This window comes from Arachis hypogaea, chromosome 3 (genome assembly GCF_003086295.3).
Source record: "Arachis hypogaea cultivar Tifrunner chromosome 3, arahy.Tifrunner.gnm2.J5K5, whole genome shotgun sequence".
In the NCBI taxonomy this organism is placed as follows: Eukaryota; Viridiplantae; Streptophyta; class Magnoliopsida; order Fabales; family Fabaceae; genus Arachis; species Arachis hypogaea.
The window spans coordinates 123,374,305-123,396,271 of NC_092038.1; the positions used below are offsets into that span (position 1 = coordinate 123,374,305).

Below are 21,967 nucleotides of genomic sequence, written 5' to 3' on the forward strand. Positions count from 1 at the left end.
ATTAGGAGAAGGTTGGTGGGTGAGAGAGGAAAAAAGTTTTTTGGTTTAATAGTTTGTTTGAGATTTTGAACCGGCTGAGTGGCGAACCAATGGAAGAAGAAGCTCGGATGTACCGGTTAAATGGCGTTGCGCATGTGGCTGGATTTATCGACCAAGAGGTTGGTTAAACCGCCTTATTATTATTATTTTTTGTTTAATGTTGCTATTTTTAATGGTAAATGTTATATTAATGTTTTAAAAGTTATAATAGAATTTTTTGCTGTTATCATCAACGTGAGTTTTTTATATTTATTAAATTTCTAAATTTTGTTATTGTTAGAATTAGTTTTTTAGTTTTAGGTGTTAGTAATATTGTTAGTGTTATTTTTGCTGTTCTTGTTATGGTTAGGGATTTTTATTGATATTACTGTAAGTTGTTACTATTGTTGTCTGTTGAGAGTTTGCTATCCATCTTTTTGCAGCCTACTAGGGTTATTAGCGGTGTGAGAAGACAACAGAATATGCCTTTACACGAGCGTATCATACCGTATTTAGAGACCGCAGGCTTATATCACTTGGCTAGGCTGAACAGTCAGTGGTTCTGGGTTGATGAGCCTCTACTTAGCGCATTCATTGAGAGGTGGCGTCCTGAGACCCACACCTTTCACATGCCCTTTGGGGAGTGTACGGTCACCTTGGAGGACGTGGCCTATCAGCTGGGTTTACTGATTGATGGTGAGCCTGTGAGTGGGTGCCTTAGTGAATTTGAGAATTTCATGGAAAATGGAAGACCGGCATGGGTGTGGTTCCGCGACTTGTTTGGGGAGTTACCTCCGCAGAATAAAGTGAAGCAAATGACAGTGTGCTACACATGGTTCCATGAGCGGTTTCGGGTTTTGCCAGCAGATGCTACTGACGACATCGTGCATATATATGCGAGAGCCTATATTATGATGCTGTTGTCATCTCAGCTGTTTGCGGACAAGAACGCCAACCGTGTCCACCTTCGTTGGTTTCTTTATGTGGCATCGTTGGAGGACTTAGGTAGATATAGCTGGGGGCTCGGCCGCACTGGCGTGGTTGTACAGATGTCTTTGTCGTGGAACAAACAGAAACGTTGTCAACTTGGCTGGGCCACTACAGCTTCTACAGTCTTGGATCTTTTGGAGATTTCCTTGTCTGAGGCCTACTGGTTTCAACATATTCGGGTTTCCACTTGCATCCAGGTAAGGAAATATGATTTTAGAGTTAGAAATTGTTCATTTACATCTCCCATTACATGTTATGACATTCTTTAAATTGAACTTGTAGGTGGGCTGAGTATCTACCGAGGAACGATGCAGTAGATCAAAGAGTGGTGGCTGCACGCCTGTGTTTGGATAGATTGCGTGTGCATGATGTGAGTAATTTTACTTATCGTTGATACAGTTATGTGTTCCTTGTTATAATATTTGTTTTACGTAACGTTTCATTATGTGATGTAGATCGTGTGGGAGCCCTATTCCTCTCCGGATGTCGCAGCTGTTGTTCATCCAGAGATACTAGTTGACGAGCACCGCAGGCTATGGACGGCAGTTACCAGCCTCATTTATTTTGCCGCCATTGAGTGGCACCAGGTGGATAGGGTTATGCCGCAGTTCGGCGGGGTTCAGCATCTCCTCAATTGGCTCTTAACATAGATTGGCTTCATGCGAAGGACGGGAGGGGTGGAGATAGGTGGTTCCCCTCCTATTATCGGGAGTGGCATCAACATTGGGAGGATAGGCATGCCACAGTTTTACCGGTTGACTGAGTCGCTGATCCCGGGCCATCAGCTGAGTACCTAGACTGGTGGTGTCGTGTGGCCCACAGTTTTTTCTCCGGAGGTTGCATTTCAGGATCCTAGGCCTATTGTGTTGACTGAGAAGGCTCGTCAGGTCATCCCAGGCACCTCTGATGGTGCGGGTTGTCGACAGACCGGAGAACCGCCGCGTGGACCGGCGTAGGCGTATCGGCACATGTACTACGGATCGAGAGTGGCGTTGGCTGGCCGACCGCTTGGAGGAGGACCAGGCTGGCGATGATCATGGAGGTAATATTGATCATCGTGTTCCTCGACGTAGGGCCAGACGACATGGTCAGCGGGATGGTGGTGGACGGGCCCGTGGTAGAGGACCATCCGGAGAGTATCACAGTGGTCAGCATGCTGCTGGTGAGGACATTGGTGGTGTGGGGTTAGGGATGGATCAGCCTACGTACGAGGTGGGGGGTTCTTCTCAGATGTTCGAGAGTGTTGACCCGCAGGCGTTCGCCGACTATACTACCGCGGTTGTCGGTATGGACATCGATGATCCTGTGACGCAGTCAGAGTTCTTCAGAGATATAGCAGACATGTTAGGGGACGATGATGGCACTCATTATAGGCCACAGATGGATGAGGTACATTTACAGTTTGCCGAGCACCAGCCACATGTTCAGGATGTACAGCCACAGTTGTCGGTTGACCTGAACGAGCCAACAGCTTCACCATCGGACCCATGGTTTGCGTTAGGAGGTACCCCAGCTTCGGCTTTCAGCGTCGTTCCTCCTCAGGCACCGGTGCCACAGGTGGAGGGTTCGTCGTGCTCCTTTATGTGGCACTGGAGGTCACCTTATTGGTCAGTTGCATGATGACGAGAGTGACACCATTGAGGATTCTGATTAGTTAGCTGTGTATTTTCCATTTTTCTATGAAGTTTCTTTCATTATGTTGTCGGATTAATGTTTAAACTTTTGTTCTGCTATCCGGTGTTATATCTGAATGCGATGTATGTGACTATTAAATATGATTCATGATGTAGTCGTTTCGAGTTAGTTTGTGTAAACAATACAATGACATTAACACTAAATTAAGCTGTCTTAATTTAACAAGTCAAGAAAAAAACATTCTTACATGACGATACAGAAACATATGAATAACACCAATGCTTTTAACAGACAGAAACTTAACTTACGCGAATAACCCAACAACAAGCTAAATAACACATCCTAAGTATTCCCGTCAGCAATATCTCTTCGCTGGCCACAGTTCCTCCGCGTATGACCAGGTTGTCGACAGAGGCCACAGCGCTTGGGCTGGTTCTCAGCAGATCGATCCATGGCACTGCGGACCCTAGTTGCCTTCGGACGACCTTCTCTCGCTCACCTCATGTTAGGATCAGAGATGACAGTTGGCCCGGCATATGGGGGCCATAGGCCTTCTAGGATGGGCGGAACAAACCCATGACTGTAAACTTTGAACACCTCACTCATACGGTACACCTCATGCACATATGCTGCCCAATTAAGTCGAGAGTGGGCGCAACAAGCAATCGCGTGACAACATGGATAATGGAGTGCCTGAAAGTATCCACAATCACATGTGTGATCCTTCAGCGAGACTCTATAGCTACCTAACGAGAAGTTCCCAGTCGGTGTCGTCTCAGCAACCGTGTACTCCGAATGGTGCCTATCGTACAAGGTGACGGTGAAGCACTTTGACTCTCTTATGTTCCTTTCAATAGCCTTTACCAATGCCTGACAAAATTCTTGTCCAGATCCAACTTGCGCCTCTGCTGTTTGTCCCCGGAGAACGAATAGCCCAGCAAGCCTTCCGTATGTGGACTTTACCAACGAAGTGACCGAGAGGTTGCGAGTTTCCTTTAAGACGGAGTTCACACATTCACTGATGTTTGTCGTCATGTGACCGAACCATCTACCGCTATCCTGGTGTTGCGTCCACTTCTCATACTCCATCCGGTTCGCCCAGTCACACATGGCCGGATTCTCTGTACGCATGATGTCAAACCAGTAATAGAACTCCGCCTCAGTTTTTGCGTACGCCGCATTAACCAGCATCCTTCCGGCATCTTTACCTTTAAAAGAAAGGCTGAGGTTTGCTGCCACATGACGGATACAGTACGCCCGATAAGCACGTGGTGGCAGCCAACCATTCACGGGATTTTCAAGTGCAGACTTGATGCCGTTATGCCTGTCTGAGATAACAAGGATACCCTCCTGTGGCGTCACATGCGTTCTTAAGTTGGACAAGAAAAAAGACCATGACTCGGCATTTTCCCCCTCCACAAGGGCGAATGCTATCAGGAGGATGTTTGAGTTCCCATCCTGTGCAATCGCCAACAGTAAGGTGCTTCCATATTTGCCGTACAAGTGGGTACCATCAATACTCACAAGCGGCTTGCAATGCTGGAAGGCCTCAACGCAAGGTGGAAATGTCCAAAACAGACGACGAAAGTACACTGTTGACTCATCAATCTGGTCCACAACTCGAACAGGAGACGTCTGCAACACAGTTACTGTCCCGGGCATCGTCAACTCCACTCCTAGCATCCAACGTGGCAACTCAGCATAAGACTCTTCCCAATCTCCATATATTTGTGCAACTGCCTTCTGTTTTGCTTTCCAAACCTTCCGGTAACTGGGCTTGAAGCAGAAAATCAGCTTCAGTTGCTTGTTGCAACACCTTGATCGGTACTGCAGCATCCGCACTAACCAATGAAAAAATCCGAGCACAGATAACGTGGTAATCAAGCTGACGGTGATCACTGGAAATAGATGTGGCTAAGCAAGTGTGGGGACCGTTGTACCTCCCAAGTGCCCTTTCGTGCACGGAGCGAAATCCGAATCAGCCAACTACAACTTTTGCCGAAACCCTTGCACTTTCCATGATACTTCAGATGGTCCGATTCCAACACTCGGTACTAAACACCTCGACGGATGCTATAGTCCTTCACACTAAGAACAGCTTCATCTTTACTCTGGAAGGATTGCCCAATCTAAAATTCTGTTGACGAACCACCAACTGCAGCAACTCCCGCCGGGTGTTCACCCAGAGCCTCCAAGTTTAGCGTCGAGAAGTGTGGAAGGTAATGCTGTGTGCCAGAACTTGAGGGACCTTCTTGTGCATGTGGATTAGCACCGGTGTCATCATCGCTGTCTCCAAAGATATTTACAGGCTCCTGGTTAGAGTCATCCTCCCGCATTGCATTCTCTACTCAATCAGGTTCCCCAAATCCTTGAAGTTCATCATCTGTGGCACGACCTGATTCCCCCTGAAATGCCTACTGCAGGACCCCTTGATTAGGGGAAGGTACAGTGCGAACTGCCTCCGTTTGTACCAGATCAGCCGCAAAGGAAGGTGAGGCAACTTGCGGAACAGATGGCCGGATCGCTGGCGCCGAGCAAGACGCACCGCCTGCGGCAGTCGAGCTATGAACAGGAGCCGATGCCCCAGAACTATCCAGAGTTACCTCCAACTTCGCATACAACTCGTGTATTCTGACCTCAGGAAAACTCCTTACGCAATGAAACAGAACCCTAATATCTTCGTCAGCCGCTAACACGAACGTATCATACATGACACCGCTGGAGACTACAGTGATGGGAATCTTGTAGAAGATCTTCTTCACAAACTTGCTCCCAAAAACCCCAAGCTTCTGCAAGATGCTGCTCTTCAAATCTGACAAACTGTTTGATGAACTAACAAATACACTCAACGGTTCTCTGTCAGTGAACTTCACACCATATTTTTTGCTTTTTTTTTTATTTTTCCAGAGCAATGCACTAACACAAGAACACACTCTTCCTCACTTGACATTGTGATAATGATCTCCTCACCAGCTTGAATCTCACTCAACTATATATAGATTTTCATTTAACATAAACCGCTCTAGGTTACAGGATTTTATTCCAAATGGACGTCCTTCATAAACCGTGGTTGGCAGCCACGTTTCATGCATTTCTCTCTTCATAAACCGTGGCTACTTCCAGCGGTTTCTAACTTTCATCTATAAAGAGTAAACCGTGGCTGCCTACCACGGTTTACGTTGTGCATTTGTTTCGTGTAAAACCTCCCTGCTAGCCACGGTTTATGTGTACCTAGAAACCGTGGTTGGCTCCCACGGTTTACATAGAAAATAAATCAAGACATTCAGGTATCAATATCTCCATTGTTGTAATCTGGTAAAGCTTTCTCTTGTTTATTTTAATTTGGTCATTTGTCCTTTTAAATATTACTATTAGTAGATAATAATTATGGGTAATAATTTGAGTAATATGCATTATTATTATTATCATCAATAAAAATACCATATTAGTATTAATATAAAGAATCTTGAATATTATTATATATGTCAAAAACAAAATTAAATTATTACCGAATGTAAAAGTTATTATTATTATTATTATTATTATTATTATTATTATTATTATATATATATATATATTAATGTTAGAGTATTTTATATATTCATGTTAATGTTACTATTTTATATATTTATGTTAATAAAATATACTTATATTAATATATTTATGTTTTATATTTATTATATATTATTAATTTTATAACTAAAATATACTATATCTTCTATTTTTATTGTAATTGAAATTAAACATTTTTTTAAATTAAAGAGTTGTCTCTTTTTCTCTTTTTTTTCTATCTTTTTTATCCTTTCATCCATTAGTGTTTGTTTGAAAGTATAGAACACTGAGATAAGAATACAAAGATACAAAATTGTATTTGACAGATAAGATATAGATAGAAATACCGTGTTCAAAGAAATTGAATTAGTGTATTTTGTGTCCATCCTGATAGGAAAGACACACAAACACTAAGAAGAGATACAACTTATTTTTTTATTTTTTTTATTATTCTTGTTAAATTTTCATCATCATATTTTTATCATTATATTTTTTCTAAATTTTTTTAATGAAAAAATTGAGAATAAATTAAATTTTTATAATTTATTCTAGTTTATTACCAGACAAAATACAAAAATACTAAATTTTGTGTCTCTGTCCTTTGTGTCTTGCTCTCCATGTTTTATCTTGTTCTGTTTTAAGAATCAACATACAACATGATATTCTCTAATTGTAATTAAAATTAAAATATTGAAATAGAAATTGAAATATAGTTATATTATATTACTAATTTAACAACCAAAATGTATCACGTGACACTCTCTCGTTAAAATTGAGATGAAATATTTTCCTTCAAAATTAATAAATTCTTTTCTTCAATCCTCGTATCTATCTCTCTCCTCTTCTTTATTTCATTCTACCTTTACCACTCTATATATAACTTATAATTTATATTTTAATACTAATTTGACAAATAAAAATGTATGACGAAATATTTTTTCATTACAATTAAAATAAATTTTTTTCTCCAAAATTAACAAACTCACTCTCTCTCTCCTTCTTCTTCTTTATCATTTTCTATTTTCTCTCTCATTCTCTATCACTCTGTATTTCTGATATACAAAAAATAAAATTAATAAAATAATATAATTTAAAAATAAATTTATAAAATTATAAAAAATACATTAAATTTATAATTAAATAATATCCTATAATATTATTCATATAAAAATATATTATTATTATTATATGCATATTTTTTTAATTTTTTATTTAATTTTAAATTTTTACCATTTATTTTTTAATTATATTTTTATTTTTTTCAAATATTTATTACATATAATTTAGAGAAAACATTAATATTGTAATTAATAATTAAAATTAATATTCAATTGTTTCAAAAAATTGATTTTGAGTTAATTTTATAACTATCAGTATAATTTTTTTATACTAATATCAAATTATATTTTTATATATAGAGAGAAAATATTATTTTTAAATAAGAAGTATGAAAATTAATTATTTTTATTGGTGCAAAAGACTTAACACATAATCAAATATAATGTATACACATTAAATTCTTTTAAATTTTAGATAATGAATGTTAAAATTAATTATTAATAAAAAATTAAACCCTTTTATATAAAAATAATAACTAAAAAACTTATTATTTGATTTATTTTTATCTACAAAAATTTTAATTTTTTTAGTAGATAGAGACTTTTATCCTCTACTATCTTTTTCAAACAGTAATTTGATTTTATAAATCTTTTCTATCATAATTTATAATGTTAGAATAAAACTGACATAATTTTAAAAAATTTATATTTTCGTAATATTATTACGGACAAAAATACAGATTGTTAAATAAAATTGCTATGCATATATATAGTATTATATATTTAGTTAATTACAGTATATATATTTATTTAATTATACATTAATTAAATATAAACATATATATTAGTTATTATTAGTTAATTATATATTTAATTATTTTTATTAAAAAATAAGAAAAAGTTTCTCGCTACCTGAGAGATATGTTTTTAAATGTTAAAGAAATAAAAAAAAATCTAGGAGACCAACACTTTTATTAAAATTTGGTTAATACTTAACCAATAAAAAAAGTGAGTAATTTCAGATTATTAGATATAATCTCACACCATTAAAAATATAAGGATGCTACACATCCATGTAACCAAATTGGCCCGACACTAAAAAAACTCAATACCATTAAATGAAACGTGAAATACACGCGCCCAACACACACGGAATCACTCTTGTCCAACGCTTCTTCTCTTCTTTTTCTTCTTCTCCATCACGCTTCTTCTTCTTCTTCTTCTTCTTCTTCTCACGCACGTTTACGCACGGAGCGTCTTCTTCTTCGCGTTCCTCCTCATCCTTCTCCTCCTTTTTCGCGTTCCTTCTTCTTCACGTGTTTTCTCCTTATCGTCATTCTTTTGTTGTTGTTGGTGCTGTATTTTTTTGTCTTTTTCTCCTTCTCTCTCTGGTGAAAAAGCAATAGAAGGTGAGAAAGAAGAGTTTTGAATAGTGCGGAATGAACCGAACACAGTACTCATGGTGAAACAATTGTATAGTACTGAGTGAACGAAACATAATCCATTATATAAAATCAAATTCAAACAGTTTTCTACAGAATGAACCGAACATAGTACTCATGGTGAACCGAACACAATACTCATGACGAACCGAACACAATACTCATGGTGACACAATTGTATAGTACTGAGTGAACAAAACATAATCCATTATATAAAATCAAATTCAAACAGCTTTCTGCAGAATGAACCGAACACAGTACTCATGGTGAAACAATTGTATAGTACTGAGTGAACGAAACATAATCCATTATATAAAATTAAATTCAAATAACTCTGCCTACAATTTACATATTATCAATTCAATTCAATTCAGTACACCTCCGTCCATTTAATTCAATTCAAATAAGCAATTGCATTCCATTCAATTTGATTCAAAATTGAATAATCCAAACTTTGTCAGTTTGATTCGTTTCAGAAGAGTAATCCAAATAGCTCTCCATTCAACTGATTTGAAGTTGAGTCATTTATTGTTTCGATTCAAAAGTGCAGATCGAAGAAGAAAATGAAGAAGATAAATGCAACGTAACCAGATCGAAACAAGAAAACGAGAAGATAAATGCGACCAAAGGAGAATGATGAAGGCACTACAGATCAATAAGAAAGAATGCGAGCAGAGAAGAAGAAGAAGGAGGAGGAGGAGGAGGAGGTTTACATTGCAGCAGAAGGTTTACGTTGAGCAAAGCTTTAGGTTGTAGCACATTATATGTAGCGCGTGTATGACAAACGAGTGAGGGGTGGGGGACTGGTGCGGAATTTATAACCACAAACTAACCGGCAAGTGCACTGGGTTGTACCAAGTAGTACCTCAGGTGAATGAGGGTCGATTCCACGAGGATTGATGGATCAAGCAACAATGATTGAGTGATTAACTTAGTCAGACAAACAGAAAATGGTGTTTGAATGTTCAAAAGCATTAACAGTAATTCAGAGAATAAAAAAAGCAAGCAATAAACAAGTAGTGAATAATATATGGAGAAACAGTTAAGACTTCAGAGTTATCTATTTTCCAGATTGACTTTTCTTACTAACTATTTTAATCATGCAAGATTTAATTCATGGCAAACTATATGTGACTAAACCCTAATTCCTTAGACCTTTCTAGTCTCCTCTAAAATTCATCAACCGCCAATTCCTTGGTCATTTAATTCCAATTAGAGGGTCAAGTTCAATTCTAGTTTATATGCCACAAAAATTCTAATTACCCAAATATAAGAGGATTATATGTCACGTATCCCATTAAGTCCAGATAATTAGAATTTAGGAGAAATTGTTTTTAAACTGTTGTTCAAGTAAAGAGCTTTTTCAAGTTATACAAGAACTCAATTAGAAAAAGGGTCAAACTTCCGTTCCACCCAAATTCATAAAATAAAGAACGAAAACAATTCTTGAATTATAAATCAGTACATGAATTAAAATAGAAAAATAATAGTATCAATCCATACAATAGACAGAGCTCCTAACCTTAACAATGGAGGTTTAGTTGTTCATGGTTCAGAGAGAAAATAAGGATTCAGGTAAACTGTAAATTCCGAATGAGGTAGAAGAGAAGAGAGAGATTCCCAAAGGGCTGATTCTTTTCCCTTTTATATCTAATCCTAATTAATGCAAAATATACTTCCTAAACTAAATAATATATTTTCCTAATTATAAATAAAATAAAAGTTTAATAAAAAATTAAATAAATTCTGCGTGCAGCCTTTAGACGTGAATGGGGACCACTTGGATTAGTAAGGTCCACGCTGAACTTGAGAATTCTCAAGTTCAGCGTGGATGAGAGCAGTATGCGTCCTTTGGAGCTTTGAGTCCACGCTGAACTTGGAAATTCTCAAATTCAGCGTGGAGGAGGCAACGCTTCCTTATTATTTTCCTTTGAGTCCACACAGAACTTGGATTTTCCCAAATTCAGCGTGGGATGATGTGCATTGGACTCCTTTGGTGCATGGGCTCCACGTTGAACTTGAGGTTTCCCAAGTTCAGCATGAAGGAGGCCAAATCAAATGAAAAAAAAGGGTATACTATTATATATTATTGGAAAGCTTTGGAAGTTAGCTTTCCAATGCTGCTAGAATCATGTCAATTGGACCTCTGTAGCTCAAGCTATTTTTATTTGAGTGCAAGGAGGTCGGGGTTGACAGCATCATTCGCTTTCTTCCTTTTCTGCTACAAAACTCCGTCAAATCCCTCCAAATACTACCTAAAATAAACAAAAATGCACACAACTCAAAGTAGTATTTATAGTGGCTAAAATATATTAAATCTTAATTAAACTCAACAATTTAAATGCAAATTCACTAGGAAAAGATAGAGAAGATGCTCACGTATCAGGGACACGCATGTGGAGAAAATTACTTAGTTAACAACCATGTAAAAAATACATGAATGCAGAGTTTTTTTCTTAAAAATATTAATAATAACTAATTAATAGTTACAACTCACTCCTCCATAAAAAAAAGCTTCTTGCTAACTGCTAGATGAGTTTTTAAAATACAAAAAAATTTTGACATTGCTTTTCGCTACGTGCGAGATGCTTTTCTAAAAAGAATATTAAAAGAGTTTTATCGTTTGCTGCGAGAAACACTGAATCCACCATTTTAACGTTCAACAATCAATATCACACATCCTGATCTTTTAGAATAATTAAAAAAAAACTCTATTTCCAAATTTTTTAACCTAGTTTTGTTATAACTTATGTGAAGTTGTGAAGTTAGCCATCATTGTCAATGTTGCATTATCGCTTAAAGTTTATCATTACTTGTAGCATGGTGCACGAAATTGCAATCACACTTTTGCAACCTCGCACAACTAACCAGCAAGTGCACTGGGTCGTCCAAGTAATACCTTGCGTGAGCAAGGGTCGATCCCACGGAGATTGTCGGCTTGAAGCAAGCTATGGTTATCTTGTAAATCTTAGTCAGGATATCAGAAATTATCAGGATTGATTGTGAAAAGCAAAAGAACATGAAATGATTACTTGTTTTGCAGTAATGGAGAATAGGTTGAGGTTTGGAGATGCTCCATCTTCTGAATCTCTGCTTTCCTACTGTCTTCTTCTTCAAACACGCAGGTCTCCTTCCATGGCAAGCTGTATGTAGGGTCTCACCGTTGTCAGTGGCTACCTCCCATCCTCTCAGTGAAAATACGTCCCGATGCTCTGTCACAGCATGGCTAATCATCTGTCGGTTCTCAATCAGGCCGGAATAAAATCTAGTGATTCTTTTGCGTCTGTCACTAACGCCCCGCCTTCAGGAGTTTGAAGCACGTCACAGTCATTCAGTCATTGAATCCTACTCAGAATACCACAGACAAGGTTTAGACCTTCCGGATTCTCTTGAATGCCGCCATCAGTCTAGCTTATACCACGAAGATTCCGATTAAAGAACCCAAGAGATAACTACTTAATCTAAGGTAGAACGGAGGTGGTTGTCAAGCACACATTCATAGTTGAGAATGATGATGATTGTCACGGATCATCACATTCATCCGGATTAAGAACAAGTATTATCTTAGAATGGAAGCAAGCATGATTGAATGAGAAACAGTAGTAATTGCATTAATCCATCAAGACACAGCAGAGCTCCTCACCCCCAACCATGGGGTTTAGAGACTCATGCTGTGGAAGAAAACATGTAAAAATGTCATAAGGTCATCCCAGGTTCTGATACAATGTCAAAAGATCCTATTAATAGTAAACTAGTAGCCTAGGGTGTACAGAAATGAGTAAATGACGTAAAAATCCACTTCTGGGTCCACTTGGTGTGTGCTTGGGCTGAGCAATAAAGCTTTTATGTGTAGAGACATTTTCTGGAGTTAAACGCCAGTTCTCATGCCAGTTTGGGCGTTTAACTCCAAATTTTATGCCAGTTCCGGCGTTTAACGCTGGAATTTCTGAGGGAGACTTTGAGCGCCGGTTTGGGCCATCAAATCTCGGGCAAAGTATGGACTATCATATATTGCTGGAAAGCCCAGGATGTCTACTTTCCAATGCGGTTGAGAGCGTGCCAATTGGGCTTCTGTAGCTCCAGAAAATCCGCTTCGAGTGCAGGGAGGTCAGAATCCAACAGCATCTGCAGTCCTTTTTGGTCTCGGAATCAGATTTTTGCTCAGGACCCTCAATTTCAGCCAGAAAATACCTGAAATCACAGAAAAACACACAAACTCATAGTAAAGTCCAGAAAAGTGAATTTTAGCTAAAAACTAATAAAACTATACTAAAAACTAACTAGATCATACCAAAAACATACTAAAAACAATGCCAAAAAGCATACAAATTATCCGCTCATCACAACACCAAACTTAAATTGTTGCTTGTCCCCAAGCAACTGAAAATCAAAATAGGATAAAAAGAAGAGAATATACTATAGACTCCAAAATATCAAGGAAACATAGTTCCAATTAGATGAGCGGGACTAGTAGCTTTTTGCCTCCGAACAGTTTTGGCATCTCACTCTATCCTTTGAGGTTCAGAATGATTGGCATCTATAAGAACTCAGAACTCAGATAGTGTTATTGATTCTCTTAGTTGAGCATAATGATTCTTGAACATAGCTAGTGTATGAGTCTTGGCTGTGGCCCAAAGCACTCTGTCTTCCAGTATTACCACCGGATACATACATGCCACAGACACATAATTGGGTGAACCTTTTCAGATTGTGACTCAGCTTTGCTAAAGTCCCCAATTAGAGGTGTCCAAGGTTCTTAAGCACACTCTTGTTGCCTTGGATCACAACTTTATTCCTTTTCTCTTTCTTTTTCTTTCTTTCTTTCTCTTTTTTTTTCGAAAATTTTTTTTTTTGATTGCTTTTTCTTGCTTCAAGAATCACTCTAATGATTTTTAGATCCTCAATAACAGTTCACTTTCTCCTCATTCTTTCAAGAGCCAACAAATTTTTTCTTTAACATTCTCAAAACAACAAATTCAAGAGACATATGCACTGTTCAAGCATTCATTCAGAAAGCAAAAAGTATTGTCACCACATCAAGCTAATTCAACTAGTTTCAATGATAAATTTTGAAATCCTGTACTTCTTGTTCTTTTGTGATTAAAGCATTTTTCATTTAAGAGAGGTGATGGATTCATAGGACATTCATATCTTTAAGGCATAAAATTTCAATTTTTTTTAATTATGAATTAAAACAAGACTCAAAAATAGATATAGAATGAGACTAGAAAAACGAAAAATAAAAACAAAACAAAGGAAAATAAAAAAAGACGAAAAATAGAGGCTCCTAATGATAGAGGTTTTCACAGAGTTAGGACTCAACAACCTTGATTTTGAGAGGTGGATGCTCCCTCAGCTTGAGATGAGAGCTTTTGGCGTTTCTTGGAGTTCACGCCCCTTGTCCTTCCATTGACTTCTTGGTGATTGGATGTGCAATAGGTATGAATTCATCTGCTTCCATCTTCACTCCAGCCTCTTTACAGAGCAAGGAGATCAGGCTTGGATAAGCCAATTTGGTTACAGTGGAATTCTTATTTGCAATTGTGTAGATCTCACAAGCAATCACATGATGAACCTCCACTTCTTTTCCAAGCATAATGCAATGAATCATCACTGCTCTCTTGATGGTGACCTCCGAACGGTTGCTAGTGGGCAATATGGAACACCCAATAAAGTCTAGCCAACCTCTTGCAATTGGTTTGAGGTCTCCCCTCTTGAGTTGGTTTGGGACACCCTTTGAATTGGTTATCCACTTAGTCCCAGGGAGGCATATGTCCTCTAGAACTTGATCCAACCCTTTATCTACTCTCACCATCCTCCTATTGAAGGAATCAGGATCATCTTGCAGTTGAGGTAGTTTGAAGATTTCTCTTATTTTGTCCAGATGGAAGTACATAACTTGCCCTCTGACCATGGTTCTATAGGTATGGTAAGCAGTTCCAGTCATTCTCTGCTTATCTGTTAGCCACAGATTAGAGTAGAATTCCTGAACCATGTTCCTTCCAACCTTTATTTCAGGATTGGTCAGAACTTCCCATCCTCTGTTTCGAATTTGCTCTTGGATCTCCGGATATTCATCTTCTTTCAGATCAAATTTAACTTCCGGGATCACTGACCTCAGACCCATTATTTTGTGATAATGGTCTTCATGTTCTTTGGTTAAGAACTTCTCTTGATTCCAAAGATTCTTTGGATTAGTCTCTTTCTTTCCTCTTGAGTTGGTTTGTTTTCCCTTGGGAGCCATGATCTTGATGAATCTTGGCTTAGTGATCACGGAAAAGCACACCAAACTTAGAGGTTTTGCTTGTCTTCAAGCAAAAAGAAAAGAAAGAAGAGAAGAGAGAGAGAGAGAGGAAGAGGAAATTCGAATGGTGTGGGGAATGAGGGGTGAGAAACGTTTATTTATAGAGTGGGGGGAAGAGAATTTCGAAAAAAAGAGAGATTTGAAAGGAGATTTGAGAAGATGTGGAAAGAAATTGAGAAAAGGGTGAGTTTTTGAAGAAGATTTGGGATTAATTTGAAATAGATTTGAAGAATGGTTTTGATTTGTGAAGATTTGAAAGTGAATGATGAAGGGTTGAAGTGCATTTATGTGGAAGAGTATGAGTAAAAAGAGGAAAGTTTGAAAAAATTTGAGTTTAAAACAAAAATGTGGTCCCCCCACCTTTCTGGCGTTAAATGCCCAGAATGGCACCCATTCTGGCGTTTAACGCCCATATGGCACCCCTTTTGGGCGTTTAACGCCCAGCCAGGTACCCTGGCTGGCGTTAAACGCCAGAAAACCTTCCTCACTGGGCGTTTTTCTGAACGCCCAGGATGCTGCACACCTGGCGTTAAACGCCCAGAATGGTGCCCATTCTGGCGTTTAACGCCCAAAATGGCACCATTCCTGGCGTTAAACGCCCAGAATGGTACCCATTCTGGCGTTTAACGCCCAAAATGCACCTTACTGGCGTTTTTTCGCCAGTAAGCTCATTTTCTCTGCTTTTTGAGCTGAATCCTTCTGTAACTCTGTGAATTCCTTCATTTTTGATATTTGCCTCTGTAAGAACCAATCATACAACCTACTAATGACTGGGTTGCCTCCCAGCAAGCGCTTCTTTACTGTCTTTAGCTGGACCTTCACTGAGAATCACTCAAGTCTCAGTTTTGAGCATTCCTGCTCAAAATTTCCTTCAAGATAATGCTTGATTCTCTGTCCATTAACAATGAACTTCTTGTCAGAATCAATATCCTGAAGCTCAACATATCCATATGGTGACACTCCTGTAATCACATACGGACCCCTCCACCGGGACTTGAGTTTTCCTGGAAACAGTCTGAGACTAGAGTTGAAGAGCAGAACTTTTTGTCCTGGCTCAAAGACTCTGGTTGACAACTTCTTGTCATGCCATTTCTTTGCCTTTTCCTTATAAATTTTTGCATTTTCAAAGGCATTGAGTCTGAACTCCTCTAGCTCATTTAGCTGGAGCAGTCTTTTTTCACCAGCTAACTGTGCATCCATGTTTAGGAATCTGGTTGCCCAGTAGGCTTTATGTTCCAGTTCCACAGGCAAATGACAGGCCTTCCCATACACCAGTTGGTATGGGGAGGTTCCTATAGGAGTCTTGAATGCTGTTCTGTATGCCCACAGAGCATCATCCAAGCTCTTTGCCCAATTCTTTCTTCGGGCCATCACAGTCCGTTCCAGGATTCTCTTTAGCTCTCTGTTAGAGACCTCAGCTTGCCCATTTGTCTGTGGATGATACGGAGTTGCCACTTTGTGGCTAATTCCATATCTAACCATAGCAAGGTGTAGCTGTTTATTGCAGAAATGAGTGCCCCCATCACTGATTAGCACTCTGGGAACGCCAAATCTGCTGAAAATGTTTTTCTGGAGGAATTTCAGTACGGTCTTAGTATCATTGGTGGGTGTAGCAATCGCTTCTACCCACTTAGACACATAGTCCACTGCCACCAGAATGTAAGTGTTTGAGTATGATGGTGGGAATGGCCCCATGAAGTCAATTCCCCATACATCAAACAGTTCTATCTCTAATATCCCTTGTTGAGGCATGGCATATCCATGAGGCAGGTTACCAGCTCTTTGGCAACTGTCACAGTTACGCACAAACTCTCGGGAATCTTTATAGAGAGTAGGCCAGTAGAAGCCACATTGGAGGACTTTAGTGGCTGTTCGCTCACTTCCAAAATGTCCTCCATACTGTGATCCATGGCAGTGCCATAGGATCCTTTGTGCTTCTTCTCTGGGTACACACCTGCGGATCACTCCGTCAGCACATCTCTTAAAGAGATATGGTTCATCCCAGAGGTAGTACTTGGCATCTGAAATTAATTTCTTTCTCTGCACGTGGCTGTACTCCTTGGGAATGAACCTCACAGCTTTAAAATTTGCAATATCTGCAAACCATGGAGCTTCCTGAATGGCAAATAGTTGCTCATCTGGGAAAGTCTCAGAAATCTCAGTAGAAGGGAGGGACGCCCCAGCTACTGGTTCTATTCGGGACAGATGATCGGCTACTTGGTTCTCTGTCCCTTTTCTGTCTCTTATTTCTATATCAAACTCTTGCAGAAGCAACACCCATCTGATGAGCCTGGGTTTTGAATCCTGCTTTGTGAGTAGATATTTAAGAGCAGCATGGTCAGTGTACACAACCACTTTGGATCCCACTAGATAGGATCTAAACTTGTCAATGGCATAGACCACTGCAAGTAACTCTTTCTCTGTGGTTGTGTAGTTCTTCTGTGCGTCATTTAGAACACGGCTGGCATAGTAAATGACGTGCAGAAGCTTGTTATGCCTCTGTCCCAACACTGCACCAATGGCATGATCACTGGCATCACACATTAATTCAAATGGCAATGTCCAATCTGGTGCAGAGATAACTGGTGCTGTGACCAACTTAGCTTTCAGGGTCTCAAATGCCTGCAGACACTGTGTGTCAAACACAAATGGTGTGTCAGCAGCTAACAGGTTACTCAGAGGTTTTGCAATTTTTGAAAAATCCTTTATAAACCTTCTGTAGAACCCTGCATGCCCAAGAAAGCTTCTGATTGCCTTAACATTGGCAGGTGGAGGTAATTTTTCAATTACCTCTACCTTTGCCTTATCCACCTCTATTCCCTTGCTTGAAATTTTGTGCCCAAGGACAATTCCTTCAGTCACCATAAAGTGACATTTCTCCCAGTTCAAAACCAGGTTAGTCTCTTGGCATCTTTTCAAGACAAGTGCTAGGTGATTAAGACAGGAGTTAAATGAGTCTCCATATACTGAAAAGTCATCCATGAAGACTTCCAGAAATTTCTCTACCATATCTGAGAAGATAGAGAGCATGCACCTCTGAAAGGTTGCAGGTGCATTGCACAGACCAAAAGGCATCCTCCTATAGGCAAACACGCCAGAAGGACAAGTGAATGCTGTTTTCTCTTGGTCCTGAGGATCTACTGCAATTTGGTTGTAGCCTGAATAGCCATCCAAAAAGCAGTAGTAGTCATGACCAGCTAGTCTTTCTAGCATTTGGTCTATGAATGGTAAAGGAAAATGATCCTTTCTGGTGGCTGTATTGAGCCTTCTGTAGTCAATACACATGCGCCACCCTGTGACTGTCCTTGTAGGAACCAGTTCATTTTTTTCATTATGAACCACTGTCATGCCTCCCTTTTTGGGAACAACTTGGACAGGGCTCACCCAGGGGCTATCAGAAATAGGATAAATAATCCCAGCCTCTAGTAGTTTAGTGACCTCTTTCTGCACCACCTCCTTCATGGCAGGATTTAGCCTCCTCTGTGGTTGAACCACTGGTTTGGCATTATCCTCCAATAGGATCTTGTGCATGCATCTAGCTGGGCTAATACCCTTAAGATCACTTATGGACCACCCAAGAGCTGTCTTGTGTGTCCTTAGCACTTGAATCAGTGCTTCCTCTTCTTGTGAATTTAAAGCAGAGCTTATAATCACTGGAAAAGTATCACCCTCTCCCAGAAATGCATATTTCAGGGATGGTGGTAATGGTTTGAGTTCAGGCTTGGGAGGCTTATCCTTCTCTTGAGGAATTTTCGGAAATTCCTTTGCCTCCTCTAGTTCTTCTTGATCAGGTTGAGCATCTTTGAAGATGTCCTCAAGCTCTGATTCTAGGCTCTCAGCCATATTGATCTCTTCTACCAGAGAGTCAATAATGTCAGTGCCCATGCAGTCATTTGGTGTGTCTGGATGCTGCATGGCTTTTACAGCATTTAACTTGAACTCATCCTCATTGACTCTCAAGGTTACTTCCCCTTTTTGCACATCAATGAGAGTTCGTCCAGTTGCTAGGAAAGGTCTTCCTAGAATGAGAGTTGCACTCTTGTGCTCCTCCATTTCCAGCACCACAAAGTCAGTTGGAAAGGCAAATGGCCCAACCTTGACAATCATGTCCTCAATTATGCCTGATGGGTGTTTAATGGAGCCATCAGCAAGTTGGAGACATATCCGGGTTGGTTTGACTTCTCCAGTCAACCCAAGCTTTCTGATGGTGGATGCAGGTATTAGATTGATGCTTGCTCCAAGATCACATAGAGCTGTCTTGGTGCAGGCACCTTCCAATGTGCATGGTATCATAAAGCTTCCTGGATCTTGAAGCTTTTCTGGTAAGCTTTTTAATATGACTGCACTGCATTCTTCAGTGAGAAACACTTTTTCAGTTTCTCTCCAATCCTTCTTATGGCTTAAGATTTCTTTCATGAACTTAGCATAAGAAGGTATTTGCTCAAGTGCCTCTGCAAACGGAATCTTTATTTCAAGAGTCCTTAGATAGTCTGCAAAGCGGGCAAATTGCTTATCCTGCTCTGCTTGGCGGAGCTTTTGAGGATAAGGCATTTTGGCTTTATATTCTTCAACCTTAGATGCTGCAGGTTTATTCCTTACAGAAGTGGTTGAAGAAGCCTTGTTAGAGGGATTACTGTCAGCACTCTCAGGTGTCTGATCTTCCCTTGGCGTTTGAACGCCAGGGATGGGTGAAGCTTGGGCGTTAAACGCCAACTTCTCTCCCTTTTCTGGCGTTTGAACGCCAGAACTGGGCAAGGAATGGGCGTTTAACGCCAACTTTCCTTCCCTTTCTGGCGTTTGAACGCCAATAACATTCCTCTCTGGGCTCTTACTGTCCTCAGAGGGATTTTGCACAGTGGTTTGGTTGTCCTCTGTCAATTGTTCCTTGTTTGGCTTTTTACTCTTTTGAACAGTGTTATTCAGGGTCTTCCCACTCCTCAATTGAACTGCTTGACATTCCTCTGTTATCTGTTTAGATAATTGCTGTTTTGCTTGATTTAACTGCAGTTCTATGCTCTTGTTAGCAACTTTAGTTTCAAGGAGCATCTCTTTAAAGTCTGCTAACTGTTCTGTCATCAGGAGCAATTGTTGATTAAGCTCTGTTATCTGTTCTTGAGGACTAGGGTCAGTGACTACTGCCATGACCTCCTCTTTTGGAGAGAACTCATTGCTAGAATATAAATATTGGTTTCTAGCAACAGTGTCTATAAGCTCTTGAGCTTCTTCAATTGTCTTCCTCATGTGTATAGATCCACCAGCTGAGTGGTCTAAAGACATCTGAGCTTTTTCTGTAAGCCCATAGTAGAAAATGTCTAACTGTACCCACTCTGAAAACATTTCAGAGGGACATTTCCTTAACATACCTCTATACCTCTCCCAGGCATTATAAAGGGATTCATTATCCTCTTGTTTAAAGCCTTGGATGTCCAGTCTTAACTGTGTCATCCTTTTTGGAGGGTAAAAATGATTCAGGAATTTGTCTGACAACTGTTTCCATGTCTTTATGCTTGCTGTAGGTTGGTTATTCAACCACCTTTTAGCTTGATCTTTTACAGCAAATGGAAACAGTAATAGTCTGTAGACATCCTGATCTACCTCTTTATCATGTTCTGTGTCAGCAATTTGTAAAAACTGTGCCAGAAACTCAGTATGTTCTTCCTGTAGAAGACCGGAATACTGGCAATTTTGCTGCACTATGATAATGAGTTGAGATTTAGTTCAAAGTTGTTTGCTTTGATGGGAGGTGTACAGATGCTAGTCCCATAAGCAGCTGTAATGGGGTTAGCATATGACCCCAGAGTCCTTTTGGACTGATTAATCCCACTTAAGTCCATAATGGACAAAAGGGAAATGATGATGATTGCAAGGAGATAAATTTTGTTTTTTTTTTTTTGAATTAACGAAAAAAAAATTAAAATAGAACAAAATAAAATTAAAATAAAAATTCGAAAATTAAAAAGAAAATAGAATCAAAGCAAATTGAAAACTGAATCAATTAGTTAATTAAAAAGATTTTGAAAACAGCAATTAAAAAGATATGATTGAAAAATTTTTATGAAAAAGATTTGATTTTTTTAAAAAGAGGAAAGAGAAAAACACAAAAAGACACCAAACTTAAAATTTTAGAAAATCAAACACAAAATTTTTCGAAAATTTTTAAAGGAAAAACACAAAGAGGACACCAAACTTAGAATTTTTATGAATCAAAAAGGGACTAAGAACATGCAAAAAAATCGAAAATTAAAAGAAAAACAAAAGCATGCAATTGACACCAAACTTAGAATATGAGACTAGACTCAACTAAAAGACTCTAAACCAACAAAAATAAAACAGTCCTAATCTAAGCAACAAGATAAGCCGTCAGTTGTCCAAACTCAACAATCCCCGGCAACGGCGCCAAAAACTTGGTGCACGAAATTGCAATCACACTTTTGCAACCTCGCACAACTAACCAGCAAGTGCACTGGGTCGTCCAAGTAATACCTTGCGTGAGCAAGGGTCGATCCCACGGAGATTGTCGGCTTGAAGCAAGCTATGGTTATCTTGTAAATCTTAGTCAGGATATCAGAAATTATCAGGATTGATTGTGAAAAGCAAAAGAACATGAAATGATTACTTGTTTTGCAGTAATGGAGAATAGGTTGAGGTTTGGAGATGCTCCATCTTCTGAATCTCTGCTTTCCTACTGTCTTCTTCTTCAAACACGCAGGTCTCCTTCCATGGCAAGCTGTATGTAGGGTCTCACCGTTGTCAGTGGCTACCTCCCATCCTCTCAGTGAAAATACGTCCCGATGCTCTGTCACAGCATGGCTAATCATCTGTCGGTTCTCAATCAGGCCGGAATAGAATCTAGTGATTCTTTTGCGTCTGTCACTAACGCCCCGCCTTCAGGAGTTTGAAGCACGTCACAGTCATTCAGTCATTGAATCCTACTCAGAATACCACAGACAAGGTTTAGACCTTCCGGA

General features: G+C 39.2%; 2 protein-coding genes across 2 annotated transcripts; one reads left to right on the top strand and one right to left on the bottom strand.

Annotated features, from left to right (window-relative positions):
• Nucleotides 1-89: 89 nt before the first annotated feature.
• LOC112781180 (serine/threonine-protein phosphatase 7 long form homolog) lies at nucleotides 90-1,658 on the top strand. Its single transcript, XM_025824537.1, has 4 exons — nucleotides 90-158; nucleotides 462-1,171; nucleotides 1,291-1,378; nucleotides 1,464-1,658. The coding sequence occupies exons 1-4, from the start codon at nucleotides 90-92 to the stop codon at nucleotides 1,656-1,658; spliced, it is 1,062 nt and encodes a 353-aa protein (XP_025680322.1).
• A 1,480-nt stretch (nucleotides 1,659-3,138) lies between these two features.
• On the bottom strand, nucleotides 3,139-4,979 carry LOC112781196 (uncharacterized). Its single transcript, XM_025824538.1, has 2 exons — nucleotides 4,793-4,979; nucleotides 3,139-4,484 (listed from the first exon to the last, which is right to left on the bottom strand). Exons 1-2 carry the CDS (start codon nucleotides 4,977-4,979, stop codon nucleotides 3,139-3,141), a joined length of 1,533 nt encoding a protein of 510 aa, XP_025680323.1.
• Between the last annotated feature and the right edge of the window lie 16,988 nt (nucleotides 4,980-21,967).